General features: G+C 51.3%; 1 protein-coding gene across 1 annotated transcript in view; it reads left to right on the plus strand.

Annotated features, from left to right (window-relative positions):
* The window catches only part of FECH (ferrochelatase), a gene marked incomplete at its 5' end in the record, with an annotated part of 6,296 nt that extends 304 nt beyond the window's left edge, over positions 1-5,992 (plus strand). The window contains 9 exons of the mRNA XM_009081674.1: positions 766-885; positions 1,000-1,148; positions 3,594-3,728; positions 3,978-4,084; positions 4,359-4,457; positions 4,843-4,950; positions 5,269-5,433; positions 5,599-5,658; positions 5,858-5,992. Coding sequence (XP_009079922.1) covers positions 766-885; positions 1,000-1,148; positions 3,594-3,728; positions 3,978-4,084; positions 4,359-4,457; positions 4,843-4,950; positions 5,269-5,433; positions 5,599-5,658; positions 5,858-5,992 — 1,078 coding nt within the window. The remainder of the gene's footprint in view (positions 1-765; positions 886-999; positions 1,149-3,593; positions 3,729-3,977; positions 4,085-4,358; positions 4,458-4,842; positions 4,951-5,268; positions 5,434-5,598; positions 5,659-5,857) is intronic.
* Between the last annotated feature and the right edge of the window lie 4,895 nt (positions 5,993-10,887).

The raw sequence follows: 10,887 nt of genomic DNA on the forward strand, positions 1-10,887 counted from the left end.
ATTATTTAAGGTTCTGGTTGCTGCTTCCTTGGTTTTGTTCAGCAACCTCCTGATAGACGGTCCGCTCCGTCAGGGCAGGCCTGGGCTCCTCTCAGCGCTCTGTTGTAAGACTTTGGCTTTAACAAGAGGAGGACAAAGCTCCCTGTGTAACCTCTGTCTGCTTGGAAAGGGAGAGGTCCTGGTCACTGGGCTCCCTTGGGCGGGGGAAACAATTCCATGAGGAAATTGGGTGAGGGTTGTGGTCAGCAGCTATTCTGTAAACGCTGATACCACCATCTGCTCCACTCTGCTCTGCTGGGAGGGACACGGTCCTTACAACACTGTGCCAGACCTGCACCTGGATAGAAATTCCATTGTGGAAAAAGCCAACCCACCCAACAGCCCGAAGGGAACCAGCCCTGCTATGATTTTGTGTGTGGAATTGGCTCCTTGCTGCTGTCACTGCTGCGGGAGATGAGATGTGCCCCACAGTGATGAAGGCAAAGACCTGTGTGGGTAACTCACCTGTTCTCCAGGGAAGCTGCTGTTTGGTTTGGTAGGAATCTACAGCTGAGGCTGTTCCTGTGTTTGCTTTCTAAAACAGCAGAGATCCTGTAAACACTTGCCTCTGGCCGTTTGTGCTCAGTTTTTACATGAGCTGGAGGAGCCTCTGCATCGGCTCTGCCTTTGCAAAGGACAGACGCAGGGGGGTAAGATGGTTGTTCTGTCACAACGAAAATAAAAGCAGTAGGTCACCAGGGTCTGAAATCTTTCTTGCTTCCACAGGAAACCTAAAACAGGAATCCTGATGCTGAACATGGGAGGCCCAGAGCGACTGGACGATGTCCATGACTTCCTACTGCGTCTCTTCCTGGACAGAGATCTAATGACGCTTCCGGCTCAAAAGTGAGGACCGCTGGGATCTCCTGTGTACAGGCAGTGCTGGGTGTTGCTCTGAGCTGTGGTGGGTGTGGTGATTTGGGTTGTGCTGTTGATACCTGTATCTCTGGAATTCTCCAGCAAACTGGCACCGTTCATCGCCAAACGCCGCACCCCGAAAATCCAGGAGCAGTACAGCAGGATTGGAGGGGGATCTCCCATCAAGAAGTGGACAGCAGTGCAGGGAGAAGGCATGGTGAAGCTGCTGGACAGCATGTCTCCTCGCACAGGTAAAGAAACTGACAGGTTTCTGTTGCTCTGTGTGTTCAAAGGATGTGCTTGTAGAGCAGCTCTGGCTTTTTGATTTTCATTGTGGGATGGTGTGGACAGTGGTCTCAGTCCTGCAAGGAAATCATGGCCGAGGTACTGCAGAAGGCTTGGAGGGAAAGGGATTTATTTCATCCTAAGGTTGTTAGCGAAGAGGGGGCTCACCCTCTAAGGAGGCACTTCTCTCTCTCCTTCGATTACGAGGAGAAAGCTAGATGACTGTGATAGACAAAGAGTGTTTTTATCAGGAGGCTAAAGCCAGGTGGCAGGAGTGTGAAAGCATCGTACCTTGCCCTCTAAGCCATGCCTGAGCTAGAGGAAGTCTACACTAGAGACAGGTGGTTGAGCTTTAGATGGGAAGAAAGGGGAACGTATTTCATGTGAGCAGCTAGGGCTGCAGAGGAGGGTTCGGAGTGGTCACCGTTTCAGGACTGAAGAAGAGGTTGGTTGGAAGCGAAGACAAGGTTTTGTAGATGAGCACTGAAGGGCTTGGCTGAGCGATAGCAGCGAGCCCCACCTAGGGACACTGAGAGATAAGGCTCCTCGTTGGGCTGGGGTGGAAGCAGATGCTCTCTTTGACAGCCCTTCCCTCTCCAGATCACAGAATCCCTCTGAAGATCTGGAAGGTGAAAAGTAATGTTCTTGGAAGGGTAGGACCAAATTTCTTGCATTTGGTCAGTGTGTAACACGTCACTGGTGCCTTCATTCAGGTGGTGTTCAGTCCTGTTTTCCACAGATGTGACCTCCTAGCTGAATTCCAGCTGTGGTCCCTGCCAGTACAGTCAGAGCCTGAGGCCTACTGTGACTCTCAGGGCAGCAGCAGTTCTTAGAGCAGGAGCCCCTGAAGGATCAGGCTTGCAGCAGGTTCTGAAGATAAAGCTTGGAAGGTTTATCTGCTGTTGCCAATGTCCCACTCCCACTTGCCTTTGCTTAGTGACCACTTTCTGTGCAGTCACACCCAGCTCTGTGCACCTCTCCCACCTGATAAGTCCTTTGGAGACACCTTTTTTTTTGCCTGACAGCAGCTGCAGACTAAAGAGTGGAATGTGCTGAGCACTGCCAACCATTTCCTTTGGCATTCCAAGTGACCTTGCAGCCACACAGAGCACTGTGTTCCTTCAGAATAGCTTGGGACAGTTGGATGTGCTTCCAGGCTGGGCAGGTTGGAGTATGGTGTGCTCACAGGTGGTGTTTAGGGAGTGCTGAGCTCTGTTAAAGAGCAACTAACTGCCAGGTGGTGATGGTGGGATGTGAAACGTGGCAAAGAGGAAATAGTCTTTGGGTCATATCTCCCAGATCTGGCCTTGGCAACAACTGAAACATCAGTGTCAGCAGCATTGCTCTCATCCTAAATCCAAACACAGCACTGTACCAGCTCCTGGGAAGGAAAGTAACTAAATCCCAACTGAAACCAGGGCAAGGTGTCACTCTCAGTTCCAGTGGTTCTGTCTCTAACATGTGTACAGACACCAACATCTCTCCTCTGCTGCCTGTGATCCCGAACGAAACGCAATACTGCCTGAGTGTTGCTTCCAGTTTAGCCATGTTTTTTCCCAGTATGTCCTTTCCCAGGTTAAACTCCTCCTGTCTCTGCCGTGGTTAGTCAGACTTTTGTCTTTAATGCCATTTAAAAATGTTAATGAGGTTACTGGCTCCAAGGGCTCCCGAAGTCGGGTCATTATTCGGGTCATTATTCGCTGCTTTATTAACCAGCTGGGAGCTCTCCTGCCTCCTGCAGAGAATTGGGTCTGGCTAAACCTGTTTTCTGAATCCTGCATAAATGTGTGGAGTGGAGCCCAAGCACGGGACATCTGCTCCCTTCAGAAACCTGCTCCGTGTTATTTCAGAGCCAGTGACCCGGAAACCCTGGAAAAGAAACTTGGCTTTTGTTCTCCTAAGAACCTCTGTCCTCCACTCGAAAAAACAAAACAGCAAACCTCCCCTCCTTCCCCCCTAACCAAGCCATGCTTCCAAAGCTGACTCCCAAAAGATTAGGGATGGAAAATGGAAGAACCTCAGAGAGAGTAATATTGCCTCCAAAATGAAGTGTTTAAAGCCATGGAAATTTCTGTGAAAGCCCCAAAACCAGAATGGGAGAGCGTGTCCCTGGTCCCTGACTCAGTGTCACTGCTCCCCTGCCCCAAACAGTAGTCCTGGTCCCTGGGGTTCGGTGCCATGGAGCAGGAGTGCTGGGCTGGGGGGAGCAGCTGGAGCTGTGCTCTGTGTGGGGACATCGAGTGCTCATCAAGCATCTCGTGGTGACACTTTTACCAGTGCATCCCTTGAAATCAGTGTTTGCCCAGTGAAGCCTCGGAGCTCTGTCCTGGCTGGAAACCACACCTCTGCTAAACTTGGGAAAGGCAGGTGAGTTACTGAGAGTTCTCATCTTTCTTCTGCAATTTTGGCAGCACCTCACAAGTACTACATCGGCTTCCGCTACGTCCACCCGCTGACGGAAGAGGCGATCGAGGAGATGGAGAAGGATGGGATCGAGAGGGCTATTGCCTTCACCCAGTACCCCCAGTACAGCTGCTCCACCACAGGTGAGTGCCTGAGCAGGGCAGGGGCAAACACAGGTGTGCAGGAACTTGGATCAACCATTTCAACCTGGATAAAATTGGTGCACTGTATGACCTTGGATGTGATCATTCCCATTTGAGGCTCTCGGCTCTGATTAATGGTAGCATGTTAATTACATAGCATTTCAAACATGATGATACCTTGGTTCCAGGCTGTTTCAGTCTGACAGGTTGCTGGTGGCCTGGCTGAACTCTTAATTCTCTGTGTTTCAGGAAGCAGTTTAAATGCCATTTATCGCTATTACAATGAGAAAGGGGAGAAGCCGAAGATGAAGTGGAGCATAATTGACCGATGGCCCACGCATCCCCTTCTCATTCAGGTGTGGATTCGAAGCCTTTGAGATTTATATATTTTCTTTTGAAGAACAGAAAAAAGGATAGGGGGAAAGATAACAGGAAGGACAATAGGAGGCTTCAGTTTGAGGGTGATGCTCCCCAGACAAGCTGCCTGAGCGCTGTGCACGTGGAAGGGAGTCGGGAAGGTCTTAGGGCCATGTGGAACATGGAAGCTGCCTGTCTGGGTCAGTGGGAGCACTGATGCCTCACAGTGAGAATGTTTCTCACTCAGGTCTTTGCTGTTTTGTCTCTGAGCAGTGCTTTGCTGATCACATCCAGAAGGAACTGAACCTGTTCCCACCTGACAAGAGGAAAGATGTGGTCATCCTCTTCTCGGCCCACTCGCTGCCCATGTCGGTGAGTTACCTCAGGTTTCCTGTGGCTGTCAGCCCAGAGTCACCCTGGCTGGGCTGAGGGGAAGGTGTGAGGCTTGTGCATGGGGCACTGTTGGGGAAGGGCCAGGCAAAGAGAAAAGAGAAGGAGCAGGTGAGCTGGAAGCCTGACACAGAGCTGCGGGCAAGGCACGTGAGCTGTGAGCGCTCTCCTGCACTCGCAGCTGCACCGCTGCTCTCCAGTGGAGAGGGGGCACTGGGCTGGGTCAAACCCAGTTGTTCTCCCCTGAGATGAGCCAGGCACTCGATACAGCCCATCCCAGCAGAGTGCTCACCTGTGCCAGCCTTCAGGTGGGCTTTGTCCAGATGTGTTCACTGGAAGAGATGGGTCTGGTGTGTTTGTGTTGAAGGTGGTGAACCGTGGTGATCCCTATCCTCAGGAAGTGGGAGCTACTGTCCAGAGAGTCATGGAGAAGCTCAACTACTCCAACCCTTACAGGCTGGTGTGGCAGTCCAAGGTATGTGCTCAGGGGAGCTGAGGCAGGTGAGCCCTGTGCAGGGCTTTGCTGAACTGGAAACAATACACCTTTGTTTACATTCTGATTTGTTTTAATGGGAGTCTTGTTCAGGCCAGCTCAGGCTCTGTTCTGTTGGGGTTTAGTGGTGGGAAGTGTGCCTTCATGAGGCATTTAGTGGAAGAAGTACAATCAAAAACAGGGAAACACAAATCACTGTGTCTCATCTGTCATCTGGTCTGTGCGGTCCTGCCTAAGAACATGTGGGTGCTCTCTGTAGAAATTATTTAATGAGGTTTTCTTTCTTTATTTTTGCTCCAGGTTGGACCAATGCCTTGGCTCGGTCCCCAGACAGATGAGACCATTAAAGGCCTGTGCCAGCGAGGCAAGAAGAACATGTTGTTGGTCCCAATAGCATTTACAAGTGACCACATTGAGACACTGTATGAACTGGACATCGAGTATGCCCAGGTTTTAGCCAATGAGGTGAGTGGTGTGTGGGTTTGTAGCTGTTTGGGCAGTGCTGCTCTGAAGTTGCTTCTCCTGGGTTGCAATTCGCTCTGTAACTTCTGAACGACGCCGGAAGGTTTTGAAGGCTGCACAGTGAAGGATCTAGCAGAATTAACTCCTTTCTCCTTAATTTTGTTTCAGTGTGGAGTTGAAAACATCAGAAGAGCAGAGTCTCTCAATGGAAACCCACTGTTCTCCAAGGTGTGTGCTTTGTTGCGGTAGCTGTAGGGGTTTGCAGTTGTATATGGATGTCTTCTGGTAGTTCTAATGTGTTTTGGGTTGAAGAGCACAGAGTGTTTTCTCTCAGCAGAGCGTGTGGTTTTCCCTTAGCAGGGGCACGGGGTGGGTTTGGGTTGTGCAGCTGCTTTGCTCCCTCTGACTGTTGCCACACTCCCTGCAGGCCCTGGCAGACCTGGTGTGCTCCCACCTGCAGTCCAACGAGATCTGCTCGCGGCAGCTCACGCTGTGCTGCCCGCTCTGCGTGAACCCTGTCTGCAGGGAGACCAAAGCCTTCTTCACCAGCCAGCCACTGTGAGGGGCGGAAGGCCCTGCGCCCCGCGGGAAGCTGCCCTGGAGGAGGACCTGCCCCAGGCAAGCAAAGAGGTGGCTGGAGCAGCCTCTCTCTTGTTATACTCACAGGCTGGTGGGCTCGGTGCTGCTGACCTCCCTCTCAGCACAGAGAACATAACTTTGGTTTGGGTTTGCTTATGTTTTATTTCTTTGAGAGGAGTTTGTAGAAAGTAGGGGACTAAGGGCATTTATATCCTGTCGGATGTGAGGAGACCTCGTGTCGTCTGACCCCCGTGGGACTTGGCATGAGCCCAGCAGTACGCACTGAAAAACTCACACGCCTTTTGCACCCAGGAGTTCTGTTTCTATGCAGGGATTTACCGGCGTGCCGCTTGGGCACGCGTGCGTTGACTTCAGGTTGCCAGGTCAAGTGTACGTTTGGTTTGGGTTTGCTTAAGGTGCAGTCACTAGTTATCCCTTCTGAGAGGGACTTTGCAGCTGGAGATCAAGTTACATTTAATGCTTTTTAATAATGTGTATATATTATTTTTTTAGAACATAAGGGTAAGGCTTTGTTTTGCTTTGGTTTTCTTCTCCCAGAAACTTCCAGTGAGAGCTTAGCTGGGACAGTAGAACGCACAACACTTGTTTACATTTTTAGAAAGAACATGCATTATCTGCAGGAAAGCATTTGAAGAGCGTGATTTAAAAGAAATTAGCCTGTTTGGGTGATGCTCCACTGGAACTGTGTGTTTCAAATCTACAGGACCATGCATGGAAACATGTTGGCTTATCTGTTAAGCAGAATGGCTCTTTAAATTATTATTATTTTTATTAAAAAGGGCTTTCTCTGTTGGGTTAGGTAAATTTAAAAAGTCAGGCTTGGTCTCCAGGAGGTTTATAGATCTGCTCTGTGCTTTCTGCTGCGCCACAGCGCTGTGGTTTTTGTGGGATACCCGTGGAGTGCCATAGGCAGGATTGATCCAGCTTCTCTGATGTTATTTAAGCAGAAACGATCAGTCAGGAGCGATTTGCATTGCAGATGCCTGAAAGCAGGCAGCCAGGTCACTCCTGGGCCAGGAGGGGCTCTCCTGGAGGGCTGTCACACCTGAGCTGGGCAGAAGGACCCTGGCACCTGGGTCAGTGTCCCCTCTGAGGCACAGGGACCTCTGCCCTGGGTGGGAGCGAAGCTGTGAGCGAGTTCCGTGGGGCTGAGCCGCACGTCTGGGAGTCTGGCTGGGTGCACATGTGTACTTGATGTCCTCAGCGCAGACGTGCAGGACTGGGGCAGTGCAGGCTGCTTCCTGGGAAGTGGTGGTGGCTGGGAAGCAGATGCCATGCTCCTCAGCCAGGCTGGTCTGCTGAGGGAGCCGTGAGGCACGAGCAGTTTGAACCTCTGAGCTTTCAGGGCTGTTTAAAGAGAGGAGAGGCTTCTCGTGGTGTAAGGGGGTTATCTGTTTTGTTGGAAGAATTAAAGATGGGATACTAAAGGAACGGATGGATGCTGTGTTGAGCAGCCCATGGGGCAGGTGCTGCTGTGCAGAGGAGCAAATCCCTGATGCCCCTGGAGAGTTGCTTGCCATGCCTGCTTCCCAGGGGGAGGCAGACTGAAATTCCCTCTGTGCCAGAACCTCCTGCTGTCCCTTGCAGAATGAAGTCTTCCTTGACCCTTCCTGCCTGTGCCTGTTTCAGTGGCAGGGAGCCAGAAGCCTCTCCCTCCCTTGCTCTGTCCTTGGTCTCAGTTTGCTGCCTTGGCGGGGAGAAGGAACACAAATGTCCAGTATGTCTGGGAACCTTGGCCTTATGTCTCTCATGAGACAAAGAACTTTCTCTGTTCCCACTTCTCTGTGTGACACTTAGGGGTCAGTGGAAAGCAATCTGGTTTGTCAAATCTTCCTGCTCGCACCTCTTCTCTCCCAGCCGGAGGGGACATGGACCTTCAGGTGGTCCAGGTTGTGGCCAGCACATTTATGAGTGTAGAAAGCAAGGGTTAAATTCCTGTAGACCTTGTGACACTATGAGTACAGACTGGCTTTTCATTTCCATACTGGAGAGTCCTGAAAATGCTGGCTGGCACTGATTCTGAGACATTACCTGTGTCCCCAGTAACGAAAGGTACGTAAAATTCACTTTTGAGTGTTCTGACCACAAGTGGGAGAATTCTCTGTTGCTGCTATTAGGCCATCATATGGAATCAGTTTTCTAGCTTTTAGCAGATGAGTCCTATCCCAGGCGAGCTGGTGGGACTATGTGTTGTCAAAAGACAGCTTTAATACAGGTTTCTGGTAGTTCCTCATTGTTTCCTGCCAGCCTGCACACTGGGTTGGCTGAGTTCCACCCCATTGCTGCCTCTGGCCATGAGTGTGGTGCCCCAGCTCAGAGGCTGTTGCTTCTGCTGCACGTGTCTGCCGTGAAGGGAGATGTTCTGTTCGTGTGCCTTCCTTAGTCCTCTGCCAGCAATGTGCAGCTGCTGAGTTTGCAGTGTTATTCCTGCCCCTAAGTGTCCCATTTGCCCCTCTGGCAGGTTGTAAACCTTTGGTGCTACTCACTCCAGACCTGGTGTCGCCAGATCCTGAGCACCTCCTGCTCTGAGCGTGTGGGAGTGTCAGCATCTGGGACACTCTGGTCCTTGGACAGCAATGCAGTTGGACTGCTGTTACCAGTGCACTACTGTGCAGCACTTGATTTCATTTGCAAGTGTTTCTCGCTTACATATCCCTGGCACAAAGCAAGCAGTGGGCAGTGAGCCTGAGGGATGCGTGAGGCAGTGCTGTATCCCAAGGTTTTGTTGGCGAGAGCGCAGTCCTCAGGCTGAGGATACCAGCTGGAAATTGAGGAGCTAGGAACGGCCCATGGTGTCCTGAGGAAAGAAATGGGAAGTAAAGGGGGTGAGGTTGTTCTGATTTACCTCTCTGCAGTTTGGCTTTTTTTTTCTCTTTATTGTGTTGAAGTTTTTCCCCTCTGATTTTCTTTCTCACCTCTCCTTGGTCCTGGCTGCATTTCAGGAAAGGTGAGAGCTTCCAAAGACAGGGCTGTGAGGTCTGTCAGCTGGGCTCTGGCTCTCCCCCAGAGAGTTCAGTGGGGCTTTCCCTAGGAGCAGCTAAAAGCTCAGTGTACTCTACCTTTCCACCACCCCAGAGGGTTGGGAATCACTGTGAAGTGTAAGAGGCAAGAGAGAGAACATTTCTTTTGAGGGTTTGTGTTTGTTTTTGATGCCTGATGTGTACAGATACTTGCTTTTAGCCCAACATATGCATTTTGGATTGACCAAGGACTTCCACTTGATGTAACACAGCAAATGTGGATAATTTTACTGTGTGTGGTTTGCCGTAAGGATGGAATCTCGATTAAAGTGTTTTGGAAGAAATAACCAAGCTGTGTGTCTTCCGTAAGAGCCCTGTCTGCTGGTATTTGGGGTCCTCTCTGCCCCCCTGTACCAGGCTGGGTGAGTTACACCCCAGACAGGCTGGGGCAGATGGATTTCCCCTGGTTTGGGATCCCACCTGTGATGGGGAATTTATTCCCTTCGGTCTCTGGGCAGCTCGTTGCTGATGTTAAAAATTAAGTGCTCGATTGATTATTTTCCGGAGCAGTGATTGGAGCTGTTGGATACTTAAGCTGATCCATTAGTGAGCTCTCATTACTGGGTTGTGACGGGGAGAGCAGGATGGACGGAAGGTGGGAAGGACACAGGGATTTCTACATTTGCACCAGGTCTAGGACTGCCTTTTTGTTTTTTTCCTGCTAAATTTGTGCTCAGCAATAAGTTCCAGGAAAAGGTTATTTAATTTGCATCCATTGGCCTGGCTGAACAGCATCCTTTACATGGAGATGGATCGTCTGTCCGGAGATGGATCATCTCCAGGATGTGTGGCCTTTGATCCCCTGCGCTCCGGGGTCGCTCCGGGGCAGCTGCCCATTGGCACTGAGCCCCAGAGGCCAAGAGATCACAGCGAGGGGAGAGAGCATCCCTACCCATCCCTGGAGGTGTTCACCCCGCGCTGGATGGGGCTCGCAGCAACCAGGTCTGGTGGAAGGCTTAACTGGGCCCAGGGTCCTGCTCGAGGAGTTGAGAATTCGTGTGTGGGGGTGAGACAATTAGCTGCTGTTAATTTTGGCTGTTTTGGGTGAGGGGCTGGATGTCCAGGTAGCTGCCTGAACAGTTCTGTTGGCATAACCAGTCAGAAGGCACCTGATGAATTCAACCACAGCACTCTGCTGCCATAGGGCTAAACTATAGCGAGATTTGGGGATTATTGGGATAAACTGCAGGGAGATTTGGGGATTATTGAGTGTGTCACTTAGACTAACGGGATCTCACATTATCCTGCCAAACAAGGTGGCATTTCCCAGGCCTGGTCAGGGGCTGTGTGGGACCGATGGAGGGCACTGGGAGCAGGAGGGCGATGGGAACTGTAACCTCTGGAAAGATCTGTCACCTCTGGTGCCCTGGCAGGCCTGGCCCACAGGTCCCTGCCCTCGCTGCTGGTGTCCGTGGGGCACAGGGTGGGTGTGCTGCCGGGGCTGGTTTTCCTCCTGGAGTGATGGAGAGGGAGCTGCCGTGTGGAATGCGGAGCCCTCGCCCCTTCTTTCCCTGTCAATTTTAAGGATGATCCATAACGTGTGAACATCACCCGCAGTCCAGGCCTAATTGCATTTCTCCTGCGAGCGGTGGCACTTCCAAGGAAGCTTAAACGAAGCACTTAAGGGCTAATGCTCGGGGCGGGGTCCGGGGGCTCCTCGCAGCCAACTCCCCCGGCGGCTTTCTCCCGGAGTTATGGGCCATTACGGCTACGATTGTCTTTTACTGCCTTGGATTTCTTCTGCTGTCAGGCGGGAGGGATGTGTAACCTGACCCAAAGTGGTCTTGTTTGTTTTAATCTGCTGGTTTAATATCTTATGGCTTCCTGCCATCATCCC

The sequence above is a fragment of the Acanthisitta chloris genome, unplaced genomic scaffold (assembly GCF_000695815.1).
Source record: "Acanthisitta chloris isolate BGI_N310 unplaced genomic scaffold, ASM69581v1 scaffold21759, whole genome shotgun sequence".
Lineage (NCBI taxonomy): Eukaryota > Metazoa > Chordata > Aves > Passeriformes > Acanthisittidae > Acanthisitta > Acanthisitta chloris.